Here is a 27,684-nt window from a genome sequence, read left to right on the forward strand (position 1 = left end):
CCCATGGTTTTATTAATTGGAAATTAGGGACATGTCCTCCCTGAGCATAGCCAAAAGTTTCAGGTGTGACTATGGGAAAAGGTGGGGTCTTCCCCCCGGGCTGCCCGTCAAAGCCGCTGCTCACAGGACGTTGTGACATTTGTTTGGATTTTTTGGTATCTGACTTAGCCATTTCTAATTGTAGTTTTAACAATTGTTGCTTTGTCTTTTCTAATTCCTCCTGTTCTTTATCCTGCTTATCGACTGATCTGTCAATATGGAACACTAGATGTCTTTCCCACATTTCGTTGCTGGCAACTGGAGTGTCAGGATTACATTCCATTGCCTGCTTGACACCATTGGGGGCCCCTGTCATTACGGCAGTTCTAAATATATTACGCGTAATTGGATTATTTAGACTATTTTCTTCTACCATCTGCTCCCATTCAGCTGCACATCTAAAATAGTAACTCGCTCCAGTCTCACCAGGCTTAATGCGGAACTTAATGTTTTGGTATACGGTTGGGGGTGTTGGAAATTTTGCTCTGAGGGCCCTGGCGATCGCTGTACTGACAGTGGTATACTGTGCATCATTGGGTTCGTCTTCAATGTTTGCATCCTTCTCAAACTCCGCCATCTGCGAAACAGTAAAAACTTGGCCTAAAAGGCATCTTATGTCTCCTACCGCCAAGGTGGTGCCGTGGCACAATGCCATCAACTTTATAAGCCATCTGCCTCCACCAGATGTAATGGGGGGCAATTTTGCCAGCACAGCTGTCATGTCACTATGGCTCCAGGGCTGGTACTTTGGTACCCCTCGGTTGCCCTGTAACAGAGGCATGTTAGTTGCCCCTCCTGACATCAGCTGGGCGTTTGGCACATCAACATTCCTTTCATCATACTCACTACCTGGGCGACACATACTGTCCCATTGTCTCTCTTGAGGGGGAGTGAATTGACAGGCTGGAGTGGATTGACAGGCTCTGGTACGACTCCTAGTACCCTGTGACACTGGGGTAGACATCATAGTTCCTTTAATAACTACGTCCCTACATACCTGCAGTGGCCCTCCATCCTCACTGTTATTACATGCTTCCTGTCCCTTCATGTCTCTGCCTTCCTCCTCATTGTGCACTACTTGTGCTCTTTGGTTTGTTAAGCTATCCTTTCTTTGTAAGGTTTCCTGTCTATTTACCATTAGTTCTAATTGTGCTGTCAACACGTTTATTTGATCCTTTAAAACATCTAGATCTGGCATGTCTACCTCCACCATCGAGTCTTTCACATTCACTTGCACTTGCTGTGAAGCTGGTATGTAGGGCGGGGGCAACAGCTTATTCAAATCAGGATATAAGGGGGCGGTCTCAGTATGACGCGAGATACTGGCTCCTGCACTTCCTGACTCTCTCACCATTTCTTTCTCTGGCTCCTCTGATTGCACATGTCCTGTGCCCCCCCTAGGGGAACTCAAAGCAATTGCAGTCAGAGCAATCCGTGTCCACAGGCGTAATTCTTCTCTCAATCTGTCTTCCTCCTTTTTATGCTTATTTTTATCTAACCACTTCACATCTTTTCCTCCTTCTACATGTTTGTTTAAACTTGCATGCGCTTTTTCCTCCATTTCCCTGATTTTTGGAGTGATCTTAATCAACACTTTCTCAGATTCCTTCCACACATTCTCCATGCAAATTTCACTCCATTTTTGTTTCCAGATTTTGCTGTCTTTCTTACGAGTTTTCGGCTCTGATTGGGCCATTAACATATCAACAATTTTTTCCCACTGCATAGCCACAGGGGAACAGCTATACTCCGCACATTTTCTCTCAAAATCAGACATTTTACACTGTATACAATACACAATATGCACAATTTAATCGGCTTTTAGTGTACCTTTATAAATACACTCGTGACGGGCCTTTCACCGCGTCTTTGTTAATGAAAATAAACCGTGACGGGCCTTTCACCGCGTCTTGTTAACGTAAATAAAACTCGTGACGGGCCTTTCACCGCGTCTTGTTAATGAAAATAAACCGTGACGGGCCTTTCACCGCGTCTTGTTAACGTAAATAAAACTCGTGACGGGCCTTTCACCGCGTCTTGTTAATGAAAATAAACCGTGACGGGCCTTTCACCGCGTCTTGTTAACGTAAATAAAACTCGTGACGGGCCTTTCACCGCGTCTTGTTAATGTAAATAAAACTCGTGACGGGCCTTTCACCGCGTCTTGTTAATGTAAATAAAACTCGTGACGGGCCTTTCACCGCGTCTTGTTAATGTAAATAAAACTCGTGACGGCCTTTCATTCTGATCAACAAATATCAATGATCTTTAATTTCTACTCAAATGGTACAGATATACTTCAAACTCAACACATAAATTTGGAATATCCAATATGCAGAAGTTTATTTAAAAAGGTTTCTGCTCACCTTATTTAATCCTGTCGACAGTGTGTTGAATTAAAAGTTGTCTCGTCCCGATTTTCGGTCACTCACCGAGTGTTACAATTCTCTTTTGGTGGCTCTTTCTCCAATCACGTCGGGGTCACCATCTGAAGAACATTAAAACAATGTTCTGCGCGTTCAAAAATTGGAGAGAGGCCAGTTCATAAAACGTTGAAATTTATTGATCAGAACTCTCGAACAAACAGCTGTTTCGGTGGATCCTCAGACACACAAACGTCTTAACAAAGGATCGACCACGAAAAACAGTTTCACTGGTATTTATATGTATTTCTCGCCGAAACTCTTCTTCAGCCGGGGTCCAATCAGTTCTTCTCCCCTTTGTCTGGTCTCCAGCCAATCAGCTCACTGCCTTGTTTTTCAAACCACCATCCATCTGTAACAAATTATAGAGGCCCAACACGCTCTGTGCGTAACCTGATCTCAACACACACACATAGTAACATCCTATGGAAAAACCCCACAATATCAGCGATTATGGCTTGGTTACACACAACTCACACACTGGTTATATTTTCAACATATTATGCATAGTTAGTAATCAATGGTAAAATCATATTAAATGTAAAGGCACGTTTAAACCACAATAAGATCCTTGACTGTACACATTGCTTCCCCAAAAATAAGATGTGGTTATTGTTACACATTCACACAAGCAGATCCTGCAACCCCCCACTTACTGACCACATTCCATCTCTGGCAACATCTGGCAACTGAAGAACTCTCAACTTCAAGCTTTTGTTCACAATCATGTCATGTAGGAAAATACATCTGATTTAAACAACATCAATCATCCATTTTTATATCGATCCATATACGGATCTAAATTCCCACACTTTCCACTCTAGATCCAATGTGACTGTTGTGACAGGTGGTTCCATGAACAGTGTCTGGGAGTGAAGAAAAAGGAATTGAAACGAGCAAGAGGACACAGCTGGAATTGCAAGCTATGCTCTTAAATGTATTTTACTAAGATGCATATATTTATCCGACTGAGGACCTCCAAATCCGAGGCCATGGTCCTCAGTCGGAAAAGGGTGGCTTGCCCACTTCAGGTTGGTGGAGAGTTCCTGCCTCAAGTGGAGGAGTTTAAGTATCTCAGGGTCTTGTTCACGAGTGAGGGAAGGATGGAACGGGAGATTGACAGACGGATCGGTGCAGCTTCTGCAGTAATGCGGTCGGTGTACCGGTCTGTCGTGGTGAAGAAAGAGCTAAGCCGCAAGGCGAAGCTCTCAATTTACCGGTCAATCTACGTTCCTACTCTCACCTAAGGCCATGAGCTTTGGGTCATGACCGAAAGGACAAGATCCCGGATACAGGCGGCTGAAATGAGCTTCCTCCGCAGGATGGCTGGGCGATCCCTTAGAGATATGGTGAGAAGCTCGGTCACCCGGGAGGAGCTCGGAGTAGAGCCGCTGCTCCTCCACATCGAGAGGGGTCAGTTGAGGTGGCTTGGGCATCTGTTCCGGATGCCTTCCCAGAAGGTATTCCAGGCCCGTCCGACCGGGAGGAGACCCCTGGGAAGACCTAGGACACGCTGGTGGGACTATGTCTCCCGGCTGGCCTGGGAACGCCTCGGTGTCCCACCGGAAGAGCTAGAGGAAGTGTCTAGGGTGAGGGAAGTCTGGGCATCTCTGCTTAGACTGCTGCCCCCGCGACCCGGCCCCGGATAAGCGGAAGAAAATGGATGGATGGCATATATTTATACTTTGTCTTAATTCATTTTAAATGACTGAAAAATCAAACCTTATCCGCCTTGTTTATTAAACATTATTTAAAATAACATGGTTTGTCAATGTCTATCTGTATTTGATTTTGCTAGTACACATTTAAGAGTATATTTTAAGAAATTGAACATTGGACTGTCCCGAGTCAGCCTTTTGTGCTGTGTACGTGAATTAGAATTACTCTGTGGAAACAGTTTGTTTTAAATATCATTGTCACAGAGCTATCCTCTGTTCTCTGTGACCCCTTGTTAGCCCTACCAACAACACACATGAACACATACTTGGTTTTTAAAGCTCTTTATTTACCTTGAGGTATCAGCGACAGGAGTGATGGATTAACCACACATATGTTTCCTACAGTTAAACTGTTGTGTCTCAGACTGGCCACCTGAGCACAAACTCAGAGGACATTAAGTTTTCCCAAACTGTTAACTATCACCTGACGTCAGCAGGCATGGCGGCGGCCATCTTGAGTGAAGTAAAAGATTGGAATGGACTTTTATTGGTATCGATTGATTGATTGATGTTTGTTTATTGAACTTGTTTCCTTTCATTTTTATTTTTGTGATGCTTTGGCACCTGTGAGCACCTTGCACTTTACTGGCTTATGAGAACTTGAACAAATATTTATATGGCATTTTACGTCCTCCATGTGTTATTTGAAGAACTCTGGATGTCTCTGTGACAATCATATAGAAAAAAACATTGCAAAAAGGATATTCAGGGGACTTTTATTTAAAAACTCCACATCAGAATGTCCTGATATTGCATGAAGGACAATCTGAGATATTGTACTATGATTCTGAAGTGAAATCATTTTCCCAAAACAGGTAGTTTTCTTTAAACACCTATCTGAACATATAGAAAAAACTGTATATAGGATATTCAGGGGACTTTTATATAAAAACTCCCATCAGAATGTCCTGATATTGCATGATGGACAATCTGAGATGTTGTACTATGATTCTGAGGTGAAATAATTTCCCCAAAACAGGAAGTTTTCTTTAATCACCTATCTGAACATATAGAAAAAACTGTGTATATAGGATATTCAGGGGACTTTTATTTAAAAACTCCACATCAGAATGTCCTGATATTGCATGAAGGACAATCTGAGATATTGTACTATGATTCTGAGGTGAAATCATTTCCCCAAAACAGGTAGTTTTCTTTAAACACCTATCTGAACATATAGAAAAAACTGTGTATATAGGATATTCAGGGGACTTTTATTTTAAAAACTCCACATCAGAATGTCCTGATATTGCATGATGGACAATCTGAGATATTGTACTATGATTCTGAGATAAAATCATTTCCCCAAAACAGGAAGTTTTCTTTAAACACCTATCTGAACATATAGAAAAAACTGTGTATATAGGATATTCAGGGGGCTTTTATTTAAAAACTCGCATCAGAATGTCCTGATATTGCATGATGGACAATCTGAGATATTGTACTATGATTCTGAGGTGAAATCATTTCCCCAAAACAGGTAGTTTTCTTTAATCACCTATCTGAACATATAGAAAAAACTGTGTATATAGGATATTCAGGGGACTTTTATTTTAAAAACTCCACATCAAAATGTCCTGATATTGCATGATGGACAATCTGAGATATTGTACTATGATTCTGAGATAAAATCATTTCCCCAAAACAGGAAGTTTTCTTTAAACACCTATCTGAACATATAGAAAAAACTGTGTATATAGGATATTCAGGGGACTTTTATTTTAAAAACTCCACATCAGAATGTCCTGATATTGCATGAAGGACAATCTGAGATATTGTACTATGATTCTGAGGTGAAATCATTTCCCCAAAACAGGTAGTTTTCTTTAAACACCTATCTGAACATATAGAAAAAACTGTGTATATAGGATATTCAGGGGACTTTTATTTTAAAAACTCCACATCAGAATGTCCTGATATTGCATGATGGACAATCTGAGATATTGTACTATGATTCTGAGGTGAAATCTTTTCCCCAAAACAGGTAGTTTTCTTTTAACACCTATCTGAACATATAGAAAAAACTGTGTATATAGGATATTCAGGGGACTTTTATTTTAAAAACTCCACATCAGAATGTCCTGATATTGCATGATGGACAATCTGAGATATTGTACTATGATTCTGAGGTAAAATAATTTTCCCAAAACAGGTAGTTTTCTTTTAACACCTATCTGAACATATAGAAAAACTGTGTATATAGGATATTCAGGGGACTTTTATTTAAAAACTCCACATCAGAATGTCCTGATATTGCATGATGGACAATCTGAGATATTGTACTATGATTCTGAGGTGAAATCTTTTTCCCAAAACAGGTAGTTTTCTTTAAACACCTATCTGAACATAAAGGATAAAATAAATAGAATAAAAAAACATAAGATAAAACAGTATATATAACAAAAAATAACAATACCAACCACCGGAATGCCTTAGGAACGGCCTAGCAACCACCCAGAACGCCACACAAACTGCATAGCAAAACTCTTGTAACCACCAAAATACCTTAACAACGGCCTAGAAATCACCCAGAACAATATTGAAACTGCATATCAACCCTTTAACATTTAACATTGCTCGTTGCCCTAGCAACACTATCAAATTATAGAGTGCAAAACAGCGTTTATTTTGAAATTTGTCCTACCGCGCTCTTACCGTAATGTCTTATGTATGCGCTCACAAAAACCACCGTGAGGGCTGGCTTGACCGTCATTATCAAAGTGGAGGCTGGCCTGACTGCAGTATGTATTCTGCGAAACTAAGACGCAGCTGGTATCCCCACGCTGACTTTCAAGTGCTTTATTTAAGCATTAGCATCCTTCATATAATAAATAACTGATAACTTACGCAACCAGTATTATAATAGATGGTGACAATAACCCAAACAAGCAGTGTTACGCTCTTGGTAAAGCAATGTAACTTCAACACAGATTCGTTCAGCATTCAGCCAGCACAAACGACACTTCAATAAAAACGTTATTTTGCGTTATAACAAAACCTCTTGCGTAACACAAATCTTCAGTAAGGCGAGCGTTTGGTTTGTAGTGAAATAAGCGTGATTGAGTCATTCTCTGTGTAGCTTGATGTCAGCTGTGACAAAAGACTCTAGAGCGCCACGTACCTCTTACAGCAAGAGTGCTTGACACGTTTCCATGGACACCCTTGACAAACACGTCCGTGTCCAATGACAGATCCACGTTCGAACATCAGAAGAGGAAGTGGGACGTTTATCCAATCAGCGGAGTGAGTGGGAGTGTCTCGTGCATCAGTGGGCGGGTCCGCAGGCTCGTTTACATTAGGGAACTGTGTAGCACACATATGGTAAAAACAAGTTGCGCATAAACTGTCAGCGCGTAAAACTCTGCGACGCTTGAGCAACGACAGCTACGAGTTTGTAAATACTACTCTCAGGGGATCTTTTCGGGGTAAGTGTTCACCTGTTGCTTTTACAGTATGCCTGAATTCCTTTCGCAAGGACTTGTCAACGATGCATATGGGAGTATATGTCGGTTTTGAAAGAAAAAATAGATTGAGAAATCCGCGTCATTCAGAATCCAGTTTATGTCTGATACTGTCAAACAAGTCTTGGTGCAGTTTGAATGATTATTTGAAATTATTTAAAAGTCTTAACTGTTAAAAGGATTCACCAGCCTGGAGGCTGGAGGAAGGTTTATCCTACACGTGCGTGTGACGTCACATTTGTAGGAACAAACCTACACCCATGATGATGAACGTGTCTAAGGGAATGACGTCACTGGAATGATTTGTTGTTTTTTCTTTCTTTTCGTTTAGAGATCAGCAGCTATTTACGTATCCTATATAAACATGGTTATTCCACCCAGTAATGGCATTTACATGAAATATTATATGATTTTGCTGACGTTCTTTATACACAGATGTGGGGACGTAATGTGTTGTGCTGCTTCCTGGTACTGTGTCTGTGGGCTTGCTTGAATGCAGTGCCAGTTGCTGTGGATAAGACCAAAGTGAGCCCAGAGGAACTGGAACCGCCTAAAAGCGCAGTACGTAATATTGTAACAAATGCAACTTCTTAAAGTAAATCAAGTTGGTTTTACCCGGTTAGACAGATTTGGTAAGCATAACCGTAATGGGGATGTTTTAGTCTAAATAGTACCAAATAAACAAAGGCTTGAATTGCTTAATCTGTTTAAAAAACACCCATTATGATGTTGGTGGTTTATTTACTGTATTCTCCACTTTATGTTGAATTAATGTAGGATACAGGACTGCACTATGACCGTTACCTCAGAGAAGTTGTCGATTTCCTGGAAAAGGACCCACATTTCCGAGACAAACTTCATAACACCGATATGGAAGACATCAAGGTTGTGTAGGACCTAATTTCCTTATTTTGCATTTCACAGGAGAAATCGCATTATATGTAAACACCCAGTTCTCTTTTCATTTCATTCCCTGTTTGGCAAAAACAGGTAGGGAAGCTGGCTAAAGAGTTGGACTTTGTCAGCCATCATGTGCGAACTCAACTCGATGAGCTAAAGAGGCAAGAAGTGAATAGACTGCGCACCCTAATAAAAGTCAAACAAGACCTAGATGGAGAAAATGGTATGACAAAATGACTTCTGGCTATCCTGCTTATAGACACACTTTGTCGGCAAATTAGTTGTTTTTTGGTCCATATTTGTACAGAGCATGTCATCCACCATCTTGTCTATTGTTTCATTTACGGGATGGCTCAGATCACAGATATTCAAAAATGCAGTTTGTTGTACCTGTATTGAGTCTCATTAATCAAACCCTTTGTATCACCGTTTGTTTTGTAACCTGGGACTACAGCACGATAAAGAAACATATTAGAAGGAGTTTTTTCAATATCCTTTAAGGTATGACAGTGGACCACCAAGGCCTTCTGAAGCAGTTTGAACATCTCAATCACATGAATCCACATACATTTGAAGTGGATGATTTGGATCGCCTCATTAAATCGGTAGGATTCAAATCTGTCTTCCTACAAAGCCGAATGTGTCATTAAAAAAATGTAACCGTGCTCCTCTTCTTACTATTTTCACTTCTTTCTTTACTTAATATGATGATTAATGGAAGGCCACTAATGACTTGGAGAACTTTGACAAGGACCAACATGAAGAATTCAAGAAATACGAAATGATGAAGGAACATGAGAGAAGAGAACGACTTAAGACGCTGGATGAAGAAGCACGTAAGAAAGAGGAGGAACACTATGAGGAGATGAAGAAGAAACACGCAGAGCATCCAAAAGTCAATCACCCTGTAAGCTAAAGACCAGCTTGATCAAACATTACAATATGCTTTAAATAGATAACTGCCAATCTTATAGTAACTTTAGAAACAAAAGATTTCCATTTGCTGTGTGACTTCTTTTGTACTTTAAATATTGTTTTAAACGCAGGTTCAGGAGCCTGATTATCCGGTCCTGCCAATCTCTTTCTAAGCATATATAAACAGCCACATACCTTTCCCTTATGACAATTCTTTCGTCCCCCACTCCACCATGACTCCATCCATGATCAAATTGACAAATTCTATATTCATTTTGTAGTCTAGGAGGCTAGTGCACAACTCGAGTAGAATCTCCGGACTAAACTTCTAAGACATCAAGCCAAATTACTTTACGTTTATTATTTATTTTCGATTGAATATCTTGTGTTTAGACTGTGAAACAAATTGGAAAACCTTAAATCTAAAATGTATAATCGGTTTTAAAGACCATGTAAAATCATTTTTCAAAATGTCCCTGTTCATTAAAATAAACAAATAACATTTCAGGGTTTTAAGAAAATCATAAGAAACCGAGAATACAATCTGAAATCATAGCTTATGTGATATGTATTAAGAAAATAATGAAACGATAAGTATTCTGAAATAGTGCTTTCTGACGCTGGACCCTAACTTATTGTTTGCTCTTTGAATGTTAAGTTTAAGTATAAACTATTTGAGATGTTTTATCTATCAAATCTAAAATAGCATATTTGGATATTCTAATTCTGTTTGTATTTGTAAACAGGGCAGTCAAGACCAGTTAAAAAAAGTCTGGGAGGAGACTGATGGTTTGGATCCCAGCGATTTTAATACGAAGACATTTTTCAATCTACACGGTGAGACCAGTGAACTTCTCTGATTTGAACATTGCTCCATTCTGCTTAACAGTTGATTACATCTATAAATGACTGTAACATCTGTTCGCTTTTTCAGACACAAATGGAGACGGCTACTTTGATGAGCAAGAGCTGGAGGCACTATTTACCAAAGAGGTTTTTATTTATCACCTTTTCACTTAGAGCCATCGCTATTGTGTACTTAATGGTTATGGTGGTAAATGTTTATCTCCATGTCTACTTAATGGTTATGGTGGTAAATGTTTGTCTCCATGTTTAGCTAGAGAAGATCTATGACCCCACACAGGAAGAAGACGACATGGTGGAAATGGAGGAGGAGCGACTTCGAATGAGAGAACATGTGATGAATGAGGTAGAAGCTTCAATTAACATGAATATTTTGATTTTATTGAAACTTCCAGATGCGATTTACTTGAAATCGTTTATTTTGTATTATCTGTATATAGGTTGACACCAACAAAGACAGGCTTGTTTCATTAGATGAATTTATAGCGGCCACAAATAAGAAAGATTTTGTACAGCAGGATGGATGGGAGGTATAGTTTTTATGTTTCACGTGGACTTCAAAGGAACATTTTATTTAAATGGCCTTGCCTAAAACTGTTTGATGTCTGCCTTTTTTAAGACTCTGGAGCAAAATCCAATCTACACCGAAGAAGAGTTGAGAGAGTTTGAAGAGCATCTGATTCGAGAAGAGCAAAACCTCAATCAGAAAACAAATGATCTGCTGAGACAGCGTGAGGAGCTGGAGACACAGCAGCAAGAGCTTAATGCTCAAAAAATACAGCTACAACAGGTAAGAGAGTGCAAAATAAAGAGAACAAAAAACACAAACAAGGAAGCTAAATGTGCTGTTGTTTATTGTTTCATGAGTTTATTGAGAGACAAACAACTAATCAGTTTGCAAAAAATGAAATATTCTGGTTCGTGACATTTGCGTAAAAGTTCCCTTCATTGTTCTTACATATAAAAAATGAATATAGTGTAAACAATTATGTATTTAATTATCATGCATTAGACAGTGGTTATTTAAAATTCTGCTTTCAATTATGACAAAAAGTTAATTGTTTTACAGGATCAGTAAAACATTGTGTTATAAAAATCTTCAAAATGAATGTTTGGATTCATTGTGTTAATACCATTTTGGGAAGAAAAAGTGCTTAGTTGTCATGTCACAGTGCAAGTAATTACTTTAGCTAAAAGAGGCTTCATAATCATTATGCAAAATAAACATCCTTAGGCTGAAGCTCTGCTCAGGATTTGATTCAGTTTCTACAATTGTTCCTAACAAATATGAACGCTTCAAACCAACACTAGCCCACCTCTATAGTTATGATAAAAGCTGGAGAGTTTAAAAAGTTTTTCCGTTTAGGCCGTAGAGCACATGGAGAGGTTAAAATCACAGAAAGCAGAGCCTCCGGTCCAGGCCAAAGGTCAGTTTTAGTTTTTTTTATGTAAAAAGCATATTACTTGTTGCTGTAAATGAATACTGAATTTCTGTCATTGTTTCTCTTATTGTTCTTAGTGAATGCAGTACCATCCGCTATGATGATATTACCTGGGGACAGTCAATCCTTAGCACAAGTTCATCAGCAAGACTTGCCTGCACATTCTTAGCCCTTTAAGCTATCTCAATGCTATGTGTGTGCGCATGCACGTGTGTGTATTTATTACAAAGCGTCAAATGTTTCCCACCTCATATTAAAAGCTTGATATTCTTTGAAATGTTGAAACAAAAATGTTTATGGGCCTTGAATTATGAATTCCTGTTGCTAAATGAATGCATTATGCAATTCAAAATGAATAGGATTCTCTGTGGGAAATCACACCAAAGGTTAGATACTTTGTGAGGACATGACTGGCCAACATTCACAATTTGGCAATTTACAAGTGTGAATATGAAATGGATAAATAATTTGATTAATAAAAAGAATTGGCAGTTTTGATTATACTTCTGTAATTTCTTGAAACAATCGCCATTAAAAACATGACTTTATGACAAATTGTCAGGTTTTTTTCCATACGAATCCTTAAACTTTGACAAAAGGAAATCAATTGCCTTAATAGGGCGATATCTGTCTGATCCATCACAGCATGAAATAATGGCCTCATTATCAGGGTGAACAAAGAATGCCAAAGACTGACGTGTCCTAGAGTCTCCTAACATGGGCAGCAAAACCCTATGTACCTAAGGGTCAAAGAAAAAAGGAATTTACATTTATTCATTTGGCAGACACTTTTAACCAAATCAACTTACAAGTAGGAGAGCATATAAACATTTTGTCAACACGATAAACATGTAAAGCATCACCAAACCATTACATTAAAGGCCACAAACCAGATACACTTACAGAAGACACATAGACATCGCTGGTCCACCTTTGCATCAGATCTGCTATGTTAATTACAACTGTACCAGAAATGGCTGGGATTGAAATGTACTCTCCAGTTCGGTTGAGAACCTAAATAACACATACACGTCTATGTAGTATAATAACTAAGACAACTCCGTTCAAGCACATGAAGAAAATATGTAAGCATACTAAATAATTAAATATAACATGGCATTGAATAGTTTTTCTCTTTTCCTACATGTCCACTCACCTGTAGTCCGCCCTCTGCACTTTGGAAAACAAGTGTGATACTGCCATAGTCCGAGTGTTCCCCACAGCGCACCTGACCGGGCTTCACAGGCTCACTTTTCAGCGGAGGATAGTACAAAGTCCGCAGAGTGGTGTCATTCAGATCACCTTAAAGCACACAGAAAAAAAACTGTTTAATATACAAACTGTATGAAAATTAATTATCTTTATTGTCAGAAAATAATTTTCATATAGTGTCATTTATTTAAAATGATATTATAAATTACATTATTTTTCCTGATGAACAAACACTTTTTAATGCCTTGTTGTCACACCAAATGACAACAAAACATAAAACTTTTATAATGGTACCCTTAGTAAAGTCCATTTACATAACTTAAATAATAACTGCAGTAGCATCAACACTACACGAACACACTATAGTGATACATTTGAAATCTGTGAACCTTATAAATTCCAATTGATTTTAGAATTTTCTATTGTTCGTCAGCTGGAAAAATCCCTCTGAAAGTGAACCCGAATATATTGTTTCTGTGTGTGTGTGTGTGTGTGTATATATATATATATATATATATATATATAGTTGGAGACTCTATTCTTTCATATTTAGAACGATTTTAAATACGTTGTGTAGTTTACTTTCAAGGCAGTTAATGCTCCTATGGTGTACTTCGCATGTGATATTGTTTAATTTATTTTCATTGTTTTTGCATGGAAAAGAACAACCACATTCTTTGGAATTTCGTACTTTATGTGCCCATGTGTAAGTCACTGTGGAGTGTGAACAACGTTTCACATACTTCCAATATGCTTGTGTGCTTCAAGGAAGACCTTTGGATCTAGACCTAAACCAATAGCCATCACTCGCAGCACCTTCAGAGAAAGATCTTTACAGCGATTAAAAAAAGACACCAGGCTATCTCCTCCAGAGGGCCAATTCTATGCAAAGTGAAAGAGTAAGATCACATTTTCGAAGTTCCTCAAAAATAATAATCACAAAAATATATATTTACAATATCCGTGCGCAAAGACGTTATATTAAAAGCCTCCTTCAAATCACCGGGTCGCTGAGGATTCAAACTAAGATATGTTAAGAAAAAAAAAGATTGAAAGATTTTATCATTTATGAGTCCAGCAGTAACGTGAAATATATTGCATATCGACTTGCCTTTCCGTTTCAAGTGAAACCCAGCCGTGGTTTACGTTACAAGAGAAATTGCCCCTGCGGAAAGGCTTCTTCATCTCGTCAGACAAACTGAAGAATTGCCTTGAAATGTCCATGACTTTGTCCACCTATTAAATAGAGATGACAGGTGCAAAATAATAGACAGCAAGAATATCTTGAGAAGAAACACAAGTCTATTAAACATGACAAACCTCCTCTTGATGTATGCCAGTGTTTTTCAGATAAACAAATCCCACCTCCATAAAAGCCGTCCTCAGTTCTTTACTCAACTGATCAAGCTTGTGATCTGATACATTTGTTTCTTCATGTTCGTAAACACTGAAATCGACGACTGGTATCGCCATATTGAGACTGAAAAACGATCGAATACTAAATACACGCCAAACAACAAATCGATTAAAGCACCGTCACAAATATACCACACACCTGGACATCTTAAGTTTTGCCCTTTCAATTCAGTCAACGGGTCAAATTCTGGACGGAAAGTGCGAAACAAAACAACAAATCGCAAAATAAAAACCCCAAAATGATAAATCTGAAAACACGCTATCAAATCACAATATTCAAACCGGAAAAGGTAGGTATTTTCTTGAAATGGAATAGCTACTGCTGATTGGACGAAACTCATGTCAAGCAAGATATCCAGGACGCTCAATGTTTCTATGAGAAAGGACATGCATATGTGATAAAGCGTATATTCATTGATTAAGGTTCAAAAGAAATACACATTTTGTTAATAAAGTTGAAACGGGCTCATTTTGCAGTAGGAGTAGATGCGTGTATGTTTCACACTGCACGCACGCGCGGCGTGAGCCCTGAGCAACACGTCAAGCATAGTGCAGGTGAAAGGCGACTGCCTAATGTACCGTCCGTGATCGTCTTTCTCTCAGAAAATACATACACTATAAGCATATAACATGATTTTTAATCTGTGCCCCTCTTGGTTATGCAGAGTGACTAACGCGCTCGTTTGTTTTCGCTTATAAATATAAACATTAGCCTGGATATCTTGATTGACAGGAGTTTAATCCAATCAGCAGTAGCTGTCCCATTCTAACAAAGTACCTACCTTTTCCGGTTTGACTGATTTGTCCTTTTGTTTTCCGAAATTGTTGTTGTGTTTTAAGCTTTGCGATTCTGTTTTTAGATTTTATTTCGCGTTTCAGATTTGTCATTTTGATTTTGCTTCTAGATTTGCAACTTGTTTTGCACTGAAAAATCAATAAAAATAAATGTTTAATTTAAGGTAAAACTATAAATCAATAAATACATTTTCCTTTACAAAAATTCTTCATACTGCCACTTTTTTACTAAAAAATGTTTATTATATATTTTATTGATTTTGTTACCCATCTTCAAAATATAATTTCAGGTTTATATGACAATATAGACCTTGAATCTGATAAGGGAGACCTATACATTAGCAACCTAATTAAAAATCTAATTTTGCTGATGATAATGATCAATATTAAATAACAGAAAACGTACAGTCAGCCTGTCATTGTGTAATGCTCCCATATCTACATTATTACAATCAGTTCTTGTATCACACTGAAATGGTTTATTCTGCGATAACAACCGACTGGATGCATTATTGTGCATCTAGTAATTAACACATGAGTAAATATTTGTACAATAAATATTGATTTCATATTTTTAAGCTCATCTGTAAAAAATCCAAACCATCTGTGAGAAATCTTCCTGTTTAACCCACAACCCCGATACTGCTTATGGTGGCATTGTAGTCAGCCTGGCATTATATTTTAAAACAAACCACAGAATATCCATAGTATATAGAGATGTTAATAAAATAAGTTAAGGAATGTTATCTATACAAGATAGTATAATTCACGGAATAGTTAGACCTGATAGTATGACAGATTTGAGAGGTTGTAGATGCCTATTTGTGGTTGCAATTCAAATCTGAATCTAGGAAAACGTGCAAATATGTGGACAAGTTTTGGGCACCCCTGATCTAAAATGATCACGCTGTGAGGAAGGGATACTTATTGGCCACACATCTTTGTGTGTGACAAATAAAATAAAATGTGCATTGCGGCATAAAACTTGCACAACCCCCTTTCTTGATACATAACCATTTGCATGACATATTCTAGTGTAAAACAATCCATTAAAATGTTTTGTATTGAAGACATAATGGTAGTTTCCTGTATAAATTATTGTACTCAATTTGTGATGATTACAATAAAACTGCTATTTCACAATATCAGTAAAAAGTTGTCTTTGGGTAATGAGTATAAACGAGGAGCATTTTAACACAATTTTTAAAAATGGGCGAACAAACCCTTTAGTGGCCCATTGTAAAAGATCCCAAACCATGTTACCATGCAACGTTGCAAACATTAAAAAGAGTATTTGAAGGTTAAATGAAGTGAAGTGAAAAGTGATTTTTTTTGCAAAGACCTGTTAAATAGTATCAGAATTATAGTTACAAAAACAAAACAATATACACCTTTATTTCTTTTTATAGGCTCTTGAGCTTAAAAAAATTAACAAAAACAAACGACCTGCACACCGGACCCATCAATATTACCGGCCAGTCTTACAGAATATCAAGCACATAAAAAGACATTTAGAGTCCACGTTTAGTTTTCTTTCCAAATTTGCTTCGTTTGTCCTTATGGTTTTTCATCTTCTTACCATGCGGTTGTTCCTTCTGTTGTGTAACTTCTAGTTTTCTTTTTTTGTCACTAAGGGCAGGATCAAAAGATGAGTTAATAGCAGATCATTATCCCAAACCAAAAGCAAACCTGACAAAAACATTGTGTAACAACATATGTCTTCCATATAACATCACCTATTTTTTCTTAGCCTACCTTTTAATACTAACAACAGCTGTATGTCCTGCTTTTTTCAACACTTGATCCCATTCCTCATCATCTCCTCGGATCATGTATCTTCATAAAAAATGTAAAATCACATGAAATCAACACTTTGAACTGTATATCAACATGTGGAATTTTTCTTTACTTTTGTTCATTACCAAAAAAAACAGAGGTTGAAATTAAAGTAAAGACTCACTGTGAAAGATCCATTTCTTTAATCTTCTCCATGTCTTTTTTGTGTTTCTCTTGGAATTCTTTGGCAGCCTCATTCTACAAGTAAAACAATTTTAGATTTAGATATAGATTCAAGCTGGTAGAACAAGAACTAATGGGGAATCATAAAGACAAATAAGGTCAATTAAAAAAATCAAATCCATAATGTCTCATACCAGATCTTCACCAAGTGTCTGCACAGTTGGTTCCATGCTTATATCCTTAGTGGCCACCATCTCTGCCTCAATTGCCTTCTCCTGAAGAGAGTTGTAGAACTGCAGAAAAGTAGAAATCAAACAATAAATACACGCTATAACAACAATACAGTGTTGAGGAATATATAGTGTTAGTGGCATTAGTATTACAGGAAGGCCAGGGCTCAACATTAACTCTTGTCCGGGACAAGGGAATGTTTTGTATGGGCAAGTGAGACAGAATATTACTTGCCTAACCGGACAAGTAACTTGGAAAAAAATATTTAAATAATGTTTTATATGCATGTCATATGACATATGTAGAAGAAAAAGAATATGTGCATAAGACAAAGCTGCCTGTTTGTGTGAAGTGCGTTTGTCGTGGTTGTGCTTGTTTGTGTATGACAATAATCAATGGCGCACCGCACTGAGTCCATGTCACTAGATGTGGATGCGAAATCCTGTTATTTATACGCTACAACTTAAGCATCTTCCCGAAGACCCATCAATATAACTGCTCGCCTTTGATTTAAAGCAGTCACGTAGAGTAGGCATATAACCAAATTCAGGCGCCCAAAGCAGACACTAGTTAAAATGCTTAGAAGCAAACTTGACCAATCTATATCCGAAACAATTATAATGATTTGATTTTATTATAATTCAAATTAATTTTTTTTATCTTTGGACAAGTAATTTTTGTACTCGGACAAGTGAATGACAAATTTACTTGTCCAAAGGAAAACCACATGACATTACTTAATGTCCAGCCCTGGAAGGCTGAAGATGAATCTTTCATCCCTACATTTTCAGTGGAGAGATGATGAGAATGAAGAAAGGGCTTGTTTTACTTCACCTGCACAACTTTACGAATGACACGGTTGAACAGGCCCATGAGCTGAGAACTGGGCAACTCAATCTCCTTTTCCAGGTCATCTACACGCTTGTGTTGCAGTCCAACTCCCAACAGCAAAGCCTGAACAAAAAATATTTTAAGGAGTCATGAATTAAGACATCAATTTTAGCCCGAGCTTTTGTTACATAAGAAGGAATCACAATCAAGTGTCAGAACCTTTGTTACTGAAATTACAACTGTTATTGACACCAGGACCAGCGAACACCCGGTCCTGGAATGCACCTATCTATAGGTTGAACACCGCGTCCACGGAAGAATATCAAGGACTACTTCTCTAGCCCCACCCCACCAGATAGAGCTAGCAAGCAATAAACATGCCGTTAAAAACAATCTGCTTAATATTGTGCAGTCAGTGCCTGGTTGTAGAAGAACACAGTTGCTGCATAACCTTCCTTTGCATTCCGACATTAGAAATGCATGGTTGAATTATATTTTTAAAGACGTTCCAGCTCACGTGTGTAAAACACTGAGCGTTTGATCACTTCATTTCACCATGGATTCCTTTGCAAATCCAGTGTTGACCTGTGACTTGTTCACAGAGACAAAAATTAAAAAGCAGTGCTGTGCCGTCAATATTGGATTCAATAGGAACATCGCAGCAATCTTATGATTAAAATTTTTTGTACCATGCATCACTATTGCTTTGTTAGAGATCAATTGATATGTCCTGATAGCCCTTTTCGCATGGGATTAGTATAACCTGGGGACCTAGTATAAAGTCATTTGTAATAATTGTAGAGGTTGTCTATGATCTTAATCCTGTGCGAATCGGCCATGTTGGTAATTTGTAAAGTTAAGATTTCCCCACAAATTACCTACCATATTTTGACGAACAAGAAATCCTGTGATAATATTAGTCTCGTGCGAATGGGCATATCATTTGTAATTTCATTATCACCATTTAAAAAGCAACTTTAATGACCAAGTTACATGTATTCCGTTACTCTCCAGCCCTGACGGTCATATATCATTAAACACCCCACAAATACAGGCTACACAAACTATACGCAAAGTCTTGCCATCACATAAAGGGAATAAGTCCGTAAATTTGAAAAGAAAAATCACAAGCTTCACTTATCCCCTGCGAATGCGCCACATGAAACACAGATGTGGGGAGTTAATTTATAAATTACACAAAGTCCCCAGATAATACTAATCCAGTGCGGATAGGGCTAATGTGTAACCTAGCGTTACCTGTCTAACCAAATTCACAGAAGGCTCTAACTAAGTTTACTACGTAAACTGCTATCCAATCATAGCACTGGGCGGTTAAGGCCGATTTCTACTGTGCGTCGGACCTATGCCGTAGGCTACATGCCGGTTTTTATTTATGCAACTGCGTCGTTGTCCGCGTCAAACTGGCAATGACCGCTAGGCGTTGAGTAAACATGACGCTGTCAGAGTTTTTGGACCCGAAGGAGGGATTCAAACAGACCCATCACAGGGCTCTGCGTCGTTACATTTTGGAGAGTTGCGCGGCTCTGGGAAAGCTACGGTGTAGGACCAATGCACGAGCATTAACTGCACTTTACTACCAAGTCTTCAATGCAGCACGCATATTAAAACCGAGCATTTGTCGAGCCGGCCTCAAAATCCGGGTAGAAAAATAGGCAATTACTTATTGATTTTTATGTTTTTGAATGTAAAAACCACATGAACGTCATAAGTAGACCTCTCACAACAGTAAAACGATAAACAGTTTTTCCAGTTCATGACATGACTCGTTCATCTATGGAAATTTCAAAACAAGGCATAGAATTCAAAAATAGGTATTTGGGTACAGATACATCCAATATACTCTCAGAGACATGGCCATATTTGGTGCATACATAAAGCAGTTAACTTACACACTGTGCAACTGAAAGCATGACGTCTCCCATTTGTTTGAGGAAAAACATGCGTGCAATAGCAGGCATCATATCCATCATGAGGTGATAGTCCACCATGTTTCTTGAATACATCTCCAAACGCTTCAAGTCATAAGGGGTAAACTGGGCAGTCAGCTCTGCACTGGTGAGCACTGGAAGAACACATACACAGGAGGTGTTTACTGACACACATTTTTTCATCTAATTTCATGAGTCGCAGGATGTGGATCTGTACCTGATGCGCTGTCGTCTTTGGCGTTCTTGTTCTGTAATATGTTGAGGGCCAATGTTGGGCTGAATTTGCTGAATTGGAAAGACAGCAGGGAGATAAACCTCCGTCGGAAATCTGTCCAACAATAATAGCGTTTTTTTAAGACATATTGTCTGTGTGTGCATTATACTTTGCAGGACTTTCATAATAATATTGTGTTGTGATTGGTCAGCTTTATACAAAAAATTTTGGTTTAATTCCTGCAAAAAATTATGTATTATTATATTTATTTCAGTAAAAACTTGTTTCTGAAAGTTTGAAAGCTCACCCTTCCAAAAAGCAGACAGCCACTGGCCACTACCTACTGAATCCTCAGCATTGAGCTCCTTCAGCATAATACACGAGTGCTCCCCCGTCAGGTCATTCTACAAATTATAATATAAGAAAACATTGTTCTTTAAGTCACAGGTTTACTTTACTTTCCACCTTCCGCTCATGCAAAGTAAGTATGCAAGCCTTCGGGCTTTATACCAAAATCTTCTGTGCTGAACATAGAAAGCCACATGCTTACCTCAGTCTGTCTTAAATAAACTGGAATGAATCCAGCCTTCTTCCAGAATCTGACAAACAGAAAAATTTAGGAATATTATTTAGCTTTTTCGGCTGTCCACAAGAGTGCCATCAGGGCCTGTGACTAGGTACCAACTCACTTGAGAAGCTGAGGTGTGAGTCCATACGACACCCCCAGGTAGTCTAGTCGCTCTGCTCTCCTCTCATTTAGCTTCAACAGCAGTGGTGGCAGGTCTTTCCTGGGTGTCACAACCTCCTCCAAAAGAGTTACAGCCTGTACAGAGAAAAGTGAAACATGTTTATACACAAGGTCCACTCACCTTTTCCAAAGTCAAATGTAAGCACTTATCAAGCATGTAAAAGAGGTATTTATTCATATTTCAATGCCCCCCATGTCATTACCGAGCTAGGAAGAACCAGAATAGTATATAAAGTCATACGCCTAGGTAAGACAATTGTGATTTTGGGGTGAACTACTCCCAAATATGATGATAACACGATGCGCATAATAACATACGCATAGAGTGCATGTGAATTTTGGATGCACTGTACATGAGCAGCCCAATTTCTTTAACCATGTATCCCTTGTACACACAGTCTGCACATGCACCTGGAATTGGTCTTTGAAAAAGAGCATCTAAAATAATCATCTTAATAAGAATATAACTTAAGCACATTAAGACTGTTACCTCACTGCTCACAGATGTTATCGTGCTGGCCGTCGTCTGTTCTGTCTCATCCAGAAGAGGAAACTGACCCTCATAGTATCGCTGCAACTGTTGCAACGCGCGGCTGCCGTAACCCATCTAAAGAGCAATACAAGAGTTAATAATGACACACCTGGTCAATGATGTAGTAATGTAACCACTTGGTAAGTATGTTTTTCACTGGAATCAACAAAAAATAATGTTTACCCCCTGATAGTCAGGGTTCACTGCGATACGGACAATCCTGGCCCCTGAAAGGCCTCCAAACTCAGAGTCTTGAAACTTAATACAAAACACAAGAACACCTCAAAATCCAATTCATACTTATACAAAATGTTACGCTGACGTGATTTAATTACAAATGAAAATGTCACCTGTTCTGACACCGTCCAGGGAATGAGGTCACCTGAAGCTTTCCGTCCTCTGGACAGGCTGTTGAGAATAGACTGCCGCGAGATCTCTCCTTCCAGACACACCTGTAAGCAAAAACGCCGACGTACGCCCCTTTCAACTTCACAATCCACAGGGATGTATTAACAACAACCTCTTTTGTAAACTGTGTAAACTGTAACTCTACCTGCACAACTGCTAGGACTTCTGGGAGAGCATTCTGTGTGGGTGGGACAGGAGGGAGCAGACAGAAGAGATGGTGAGCAGGAGCATCCGAGAGCATCTGTAGGTCATTGGGTGAGTTCTGAGGAGCAAGAGGAGATTTTAGAGTCAATACAGTTTGAGGACTATATACAATAGCTTCAATGCACCTGATACACATTTACCTTATAGTGTGAGGCTACGTAGAGTGCCATAAGACGCTGAAGGAAAGTCTCAGAGGCTTTATGATAACAGAACAAGGTGTCTCGATTCACATAGTAACTGGATTTAAAGATTAAAGAATCCTAACACAAACAGACATTTAATATGTTGATAGGGTTTCTAGTTAGAAAGGTTTTGGTGAATTTTGGTTTTAGTTGGTTTAGTAAAAAAAGGAAGACATGATAGCCCAATTTTATAATACACATAAAACTCCAGGTGGGTTGAATGAGCTGTCGGAGGATACAGTTCACATGTCTGGGGCAAAGGGCAGCCAGAAATGATGCGTGGGACACTCAGGCAATCCAAACACAGCAGTTCATTCAGCCATTTTTCCACATGGTCTCCAGGGCCATAGCGGATAGACTCATGGAGCGACACCTCATGAAGGGTTCGTGCTGAAGAGCAAAGATGATGATGAAATTTATATACATATCTACTATCATGTTCATTCTTGTTTCCCAGATTTCAGCATCATGGTGTTAATGTTGCAACAAAAGGGACGTTTTACTGTACCTGCTGCGAGTCTGGCTGTGCTTGTGTTTCGGTTCTCTGCTGAGAGGTTCTGCTGGCTGTCTGCACTCTGTTGTCTCAACTGCTGAATGAGTTTCAGAGATAGAGAGCGACCTGTGCCCTCATAACTGCATATGGAGACATGTACAAGAGAATTAGACCAAATGATCATTCAAAGTACATGAATATGCAGCTACAGATACAGACCCATTGATTGTAGATGCCATGAACACAAGGTAAGGCCCTAGTAAGTTCTTTACTAAAGGCAGAGGGATAGCAGCAGCCTCATCAATGACCAGTAGCTCGGCCTGACCCAACTTCATCGCATCAGCAGGGTGAATGTACTGTGGATACAAACATTACATTTACGCATTTGGCAGACGCTTTTATCCAAAGAGTTTTACAATGCATTGTACTATACATTTGTCTCTGATTATGTGCAATCCCCTGGGATCTAACCCATGACCTTGGCGTTGCTAACGCCATGCTCTAACCACTGACACACAGGAAATCAAGCAAGGATGCTGTTTGCACGCTCCATCATTTTAAATATAGGGTACAATTATAGGCCAGATAACCTGAGATTTAACAAATATTAGCAAATGGGGCGCAGGAATTCAGGGTACCTGAATGGTCTGTCGATGTTCCTTGAAGATGTTTACACGGACCACAGCTTTGTTAAACTCTGGATTCAAAGACTGAATTATTTCATAGTCCAGATGTTCCTAGAATGCAAATGAAGCTAGTTTAGACATATGCTTATGTTTTTATTATATATTATTCTCACAGATAATATTCATCTATTATATAATATCAGGTAACAAAATATTATTTTAACCAAATACTTAAAAAAAATCTTCTTGGCTTTATATCAACGTAAACTCTATCGACAGGTCTATCTACAAGTTTATTAAAATTACAGCCCTACGGCAACTGTTAATGCCATTAGGACAGAACATTAGCTCATGATATTAAAAGTACATCTACCTGATATTGGAGGGCGTCAAACCCTTTAAATATGAACTCAAACAGTGTGTGTAGATTGTCTGGACTGGGTGATGTTACAAAAATATTTGAATAGCTGCAAGAACAAAAAAACAGGACACAAAGACAATTAAGTTTACTATTTATTAGTAAAATGAGTATGCATGACTGGAACAGAAAATCATACCCAAATGCAGCAGCTCCAGCTATAGCCAATCCCAGCGCAGCAGATTTTCCTCGACCACGGGCAGCAGTGAGTGCTACAGTACTCCGCAAGGTTTTCTCGGAAATAGCCTCGATGAACTTTAGCACTGCTTTGGCCTTAAGACATGTACAAGGACAATATTTTAACCATTTAACTTCCTTTATAAAATTAACTAACATGTTTCTTAAAAAGAGTATAAATAGACTAGCTTGTGATTCTTTGGTTATAATGATGATGGTCCATTGACAAAAAACACAATATAGGTTACCTGGTCCATAGTTTTGCAGCTGTCCACTAGAACGCCAACGGGCTGTGTGTCTTGTAAAGATTCCTTTAGGTCCTTAAGTTCTTGATCCCGGGGAGAGAGTACATCGTCCTGTCGGCAATAATTTGAATTATGGAACATATCCCAGCCAGTGATCAAACTTGTCATTTTCTGGACAGAGCCTACCTGTGTTTTAGGAGGGACAGGTTTGATGTTGGTGATGTGACTGGAGATAGGCAGAATGTTTAGTTGGTCATCAATGACGACACATGTCTTACAAGAGGCGAGAGAAAGGATGAATCTGGAAAACAAGATGACATGATAAAGTTTAATACAGACCTGTGCAAATCTGGGTGTTTTGTCAAATAAACGCAGAACAGGTATTTTGTAATGTGATTTGACAAAACCTTTCATTGAATCTTCCAATAACATCCTGGTGAGCCTCTGTTCTGTATCGAGAATGAACATCCTAAAAGTAAACAATCAAACAAAATTATGCTTACATACAGATTGGCCGATTCGTGTTGATTTACAAACAATTCATAAGCCATTTACCATTGTCATTGTATACAACTGTTTCAATGAGTTTACACTCCTCAGAAGAATGACTACAATGCCTCCACCTTCCACAGTCTCAATGGTTCGAGCCAGAAGGTTGGGATTGAGAGCTTCAAAATCCTAAAGTTAGAAGAAAGTGATGTGAGCTTTAGTAACAAAGTAAATTAACATCTTGTCAGTAGGGTTGGGCGATATATATCGTCTGCGATAATATCGGGATTGTTGTGTTAACGATGTGCAAATTCTCATTATCGAGTATTTTAATTACTCCGAAAAAACATTCCAAAACACGCATTAAAACTCCACACATTCAGAGGCTGCAGCAGGGCGTCACGTGATTGCTGTTCTATGCATACACGTCGTCATCTCTCGCACAGGTTACACGCATGTACAACACCGGTTAACGAATGTGGTTATGCTAAACATTTGACAGAAAGAGACAACATGCAGACACCCAAAGCCTCGCAATCTACTTCAGATGACTTTGTTGCTAAACGTGGCTCAACCTCACTTGCATCGAAGTGGTTCGGTTTTGAGAAAACTGATGTTGCGCAAAAGACGGCTCTCTGCAAAGTGTGTAGGAAACATGTTGCTGTTGAAAGCAGCTCGACGACCAACCATAGTAAGGAATACCAAGAGTATGAAAAGTTCAGAGACTCCGCTGCTAATGTACCTGCTGCACAACATACGCAGCAAAAGTCATTTATGAGCCTTGCGATAAGAAAAGCATCAGTGGCAAGACATTACAAATGCTATCACCAAGTTTATAGCAAAATAAATGCTGCCGATTCAGTAGGGAAAGTGCCAAGTCGAAATTATTTCAGCTCAACTGCCCTCCCCAACTTCTACCATATATTATAATTTCATCTTGCTTTTATGCTGTACAATTTACATTACAGCAGACGTGTACAACTGAATGTTTTCTCAGAGTTCGATGTTCTTAAACTAATTCAATTACTATTTTGTATGTCTTTGAATTGTTTTTACTTGAATACTTACATGTTAAAGAAAATAAATAAGCACTGTTTTCATTCAACATGGTGCCCATTATTATCATCAGTGATTAAGTAACTCAGACTTTTAAAAACACATTTTTAATGGATATCGTCTAATTATCGTTATAATCGCCAAAAATATCTAGATATAATTTTTTGTCCATATCGCCCACCCCTACTTGTCAGAGATGTTTGTCTTTGCTGTTACCTGTAAAACACACATGCCATATGTGTTTCCCAGGATCTTGTGAGTTTCATTGTAGTAACAGTAACGGATGTTGGTAGCGGCAACAAAAAGCTCGAAGGGATCATCCTGTTTCAGGTTCAGCGTGCCAGTTTTGATCTTCTTCTGCAGCTGCCGCATCCTTTTCTTACGGTTACTAAGAAAAGTTTAATTCACAAATGCTTCAAGTAATAGTTTAATAATAAAACTAAGTTTTTATTAGTATGCCTATACATTGCGATAATCAATTTACGAAACAAAACTGTTTGCTTTATGGCTTTCAAGTGATTTTATGCTACACAGAGCAGTGAGAATGCCAAGATCTCTATTAAAAAGGACACTCTATTGGGATCTTAAGAATTCTCACGCATTGACTTATACCTGCTAAAGCTGAGCTCCTTCTTGTAACACCACAAGACTGACGGCCGAGCTCGAACAGTAGCTTTAGACAGCATGTGGTGCAGAATGACAACCTATATGCAAATGGAAATGGTGAGTTATAGATTCAACAGACGTCATACAGTATTACAGCAATATAAAACAAATGTATACATTACCTGATCTCTACCACGATCACCCACTATAACAAACATAGATCGATGCTGTTGTGCCACACCGTTTTCTATCTGGACACGAATGCGATTGTCCACCTTCTTCCGAACAGTCGCCATTATTTCAAAATTGCACCCTGTCAGCACAAAACAAGTTAGCAGTCAGTTTACATAAGAACATTTGTGACGTGAATAATGGCATCGTATCCAATCGAAAGAAACAAGTTATCTTTAAGTACGTATTTTACAAATAACAGACCATTCTACACATATTAAAGTATGCATTCTTATTAGATAAGTCATACCTTAACTTCTGTACCAGAAAAACAATGGTTTACTTCTTAAAACCCCTTTTCGCCTTATCTTTTGGTAGCTCATTTAGAGTACATCGCCACACTCAGACGTTCACGTGGGAAAACCTCGGCGCATGGTCCTCGGCTTAATGGACCCCAAACAGAGGTTTAGGTGTCCACGGCGTTGCCTGTTCAGAATAACGTGCAATGGAATGCTTTGGAAAACCTTAAAAAATAACCATACCTGTTCAAACTTCGCCAGATTACATTAAACGCCTTTTGAAATTTAAGTGTATTTTAATTTGATATTAAGTGTAGGGGTTGTCAAATAGTCTGTTGACCAAAAATTAATGTAAATCAAATAAAGCTTTGAGTTCCTTAAGTGACATTTAGATGTTTTTTATTATTTTGATCAGGTCGTAGTACCGATTGTTCAGCACTTGTTGGCAAGTTAGGTGGGTACAACAGTGCAGCTGTAGGTGGAAAAGCCATTTAAAAAAACTGTTATCTACCAAGCAGCAAAATTCCATCTTCCCTAGCGCTTACAGTGGTTAACAGAACAAAGTTCTGGGGTTCCTAGTGTTATAAAGTCTAATGGCAGATGGGAGGGAAGACAGGAATAAACTTGTGTAGATTGAGTGGATGCAGGGTGCTTTGATTGT

General features: G+C 38.6%; 3 protein-coding genes across 3 annotated transcripts; 1 reads left to right on the forward strand and 2 right to left on the reverse strand.

Moving 5' to 3' along the window:
* Positions 1-6,923: 6,923 nt before the first annotated feature.
* nucb2b (nucleobindin 2b) lies at positions 6,924-12,314 on the forward strand. Its single transcript, XM_079466596.1, has 13 exons — positions 6,924-7,605; positions 8,077-8,202; positions 8,419-8,526; positions 8,632-8,764; positions 9,043-9,146; positions 9,263-9,448; positions 10,203-10,293; positions 10,391-10,449; positions 10,574-10,666; positions 10,761-10,850; positions 10,940-11,110; positions 11,687-11,747; positions 11,840-12,314. The coding sequence occupies exons 2-13, from the start codon at positions 8,077-8,079 to the stop codon at positions 11,929-11,931; spliced, it is 1,314 nt and encodes a 437-aa protein (XP_079322722.1). The 5' UTR covers positions 6,924-7,605; the 3' UTR covers positions 11,932-12,314.
* Positions 11,159-15,099, reverse strand: LOC306899974 (uncharacterized protein). Its single transcript, XM_079466598.1, has 8 exons — positions 14,530-15,099; positions 14,295-14,454; positions 14,086-14,210; positions 13,931-13,997; positions 13,718-13,856; positions 12,919-13,064; positions 12,666-12,776; positions 11,159-12,502 (listed from the first exon to the last, which is right to left on the reverse strand). Exons 1-8 carry the CDS (start codon positions 14,535-14,537, stop codon positions 12,308-12,310), a joined length of 951 nt encoding a protein of 316 aa, XP_079322724.1. The 5' UTR covers positions 14,538-15,099; the 3' UTR covers positions 11,159-12,307.
* Positions 15,100-15,413: 314 nt separating this feature from the next.
* On the reverse strand, positions 15,414-27,226 carry nat10 (N-acetyltransferase 10). The gene is made up of 29 exons (XM_079466130.1): positions 27,035-27,226; positions 26,736-26,866; positions 26,560-26,651; positions 26,164-26,335; positions 24,958-25,080; positions 24,810-24,871; positions 24,589-24,703; positions 24,406-24,513; positions 24,120-24,253; positions 23,936-24,029; positions 23,575-23,673; positions 23,156-23,292; positions 22,952-23,076; positions 22,683-22,833; positions 22,402-22,498; positions 22,203-22,319; positions 22,000-22,101; positions 21,833-21,907; positions 21,608-21,724; positions 21,059-21,192; positions 20,920-20,968; positions 20,677-20,773; positions 20,373-20,483; positions 20,117-20,289; positions 18,210-18,329; positions 17,339-17,437; positions 17,146-17,219; positions 16,941-17,021; positions 15,414-16,814 (listed from the first exon to the last, which is right to left on the reverse strand). The coding sequence occupies exons 2-29, from the start codon at positions 26,847-26,849 to the stop codon at positions 16,697-16,699; spliced, it is 3,090 nt and encodes a 1,029-aa protein (XP_079322256.1). The 5' UTR covers positions 26,850-26,866; positions 27,035-27,226; the 3' UTR covers positions 15,414-16,696.
* Between the last annotated feature and the right edge of the window lie 458 nt (positions 27,227-27,684).

Source organism: Barbatula barbatula, assembly GCF_947034865.1.
Source record: "Barbatula barbatula genome assembly, chromosome: 10".
NCBI classification, from domain to species: domain Eukaryota; kingdom Metazoa; phylum Chordata; class Actinopteri; order Cypriniformes; family Nemacheilidae; genus Barbatula; species Barbatula barbatula.

What these genes read in the sequence shown, in the direction of transcription:
- LOC306899974 (XM_079466598.1), bottom strand. An exon ending in GTTTCACTTGAAACGGAAAG is followed by an intron (nt 13,998 to 14,085) that starts GCAAGTCGATAT and finishes AACATATCTTAG; the next exon opens with TTTGAATCCTCAGCGACCCG. An exon ending in GCGATGTCTATGTGTCTTCT is followed by an intron (nt 12,503 to 12,665) that starts GTAAGTGTATCT and finishes TTTGACCCTTAG; the next exon opens with GTACATAGGGTTTTGCTGCC.
- nat10 (XM_079466130.1), bottom strand. Translation starts at nt 26,849, where the DNA reads ATGGCGACTGTTCGGAAGAAGGTGGACAATCGCATTCGTGTCCAGATA. An exon ending in CTCACACCTCAGCTTCTCAA is followed by an intron (nt 20,969 to 21,058) that starts GTGAGTTGGTAC and finishes TCTGTTTGTCAG; the next exon opens with ATTCTGGAAGAAGGCTGGAT. An exon ending in TTTATTTAAGACAGACTGAG is followed by an intron (nt 20,774 to 20,919) that starts GTAAGCATGTGG and finishes TATAATTTGTAG; the next exon opens with AATGACCTGACGGGGGAGCA.
- nucb2b (XM_079466596.1), top strand. Translation starts at nt 8,077, where the DNA reads ATGTGGGGACGTAATGTGTTGTGCTGCTTCCTGGTACTGTGTCTGTGG. An exon ending in GAGAACATGTGATGAATGAG is followed by an intron (nt 10,667 to 10,760) that starts GTAGAAGCTTCA and finishes ATCTGTATATAG; the next exon opens with GTTGACACCAACAAAGACAG. An exon ending in AAAAAATACAGCTACAACAG is followed by an intron (nt 11,111 to 11,686) that starts GTAAGAGAGTGC and finishes TTTTCCGTTTAG; the next exon opens with GCCGTAGAGCACATGGAGAG.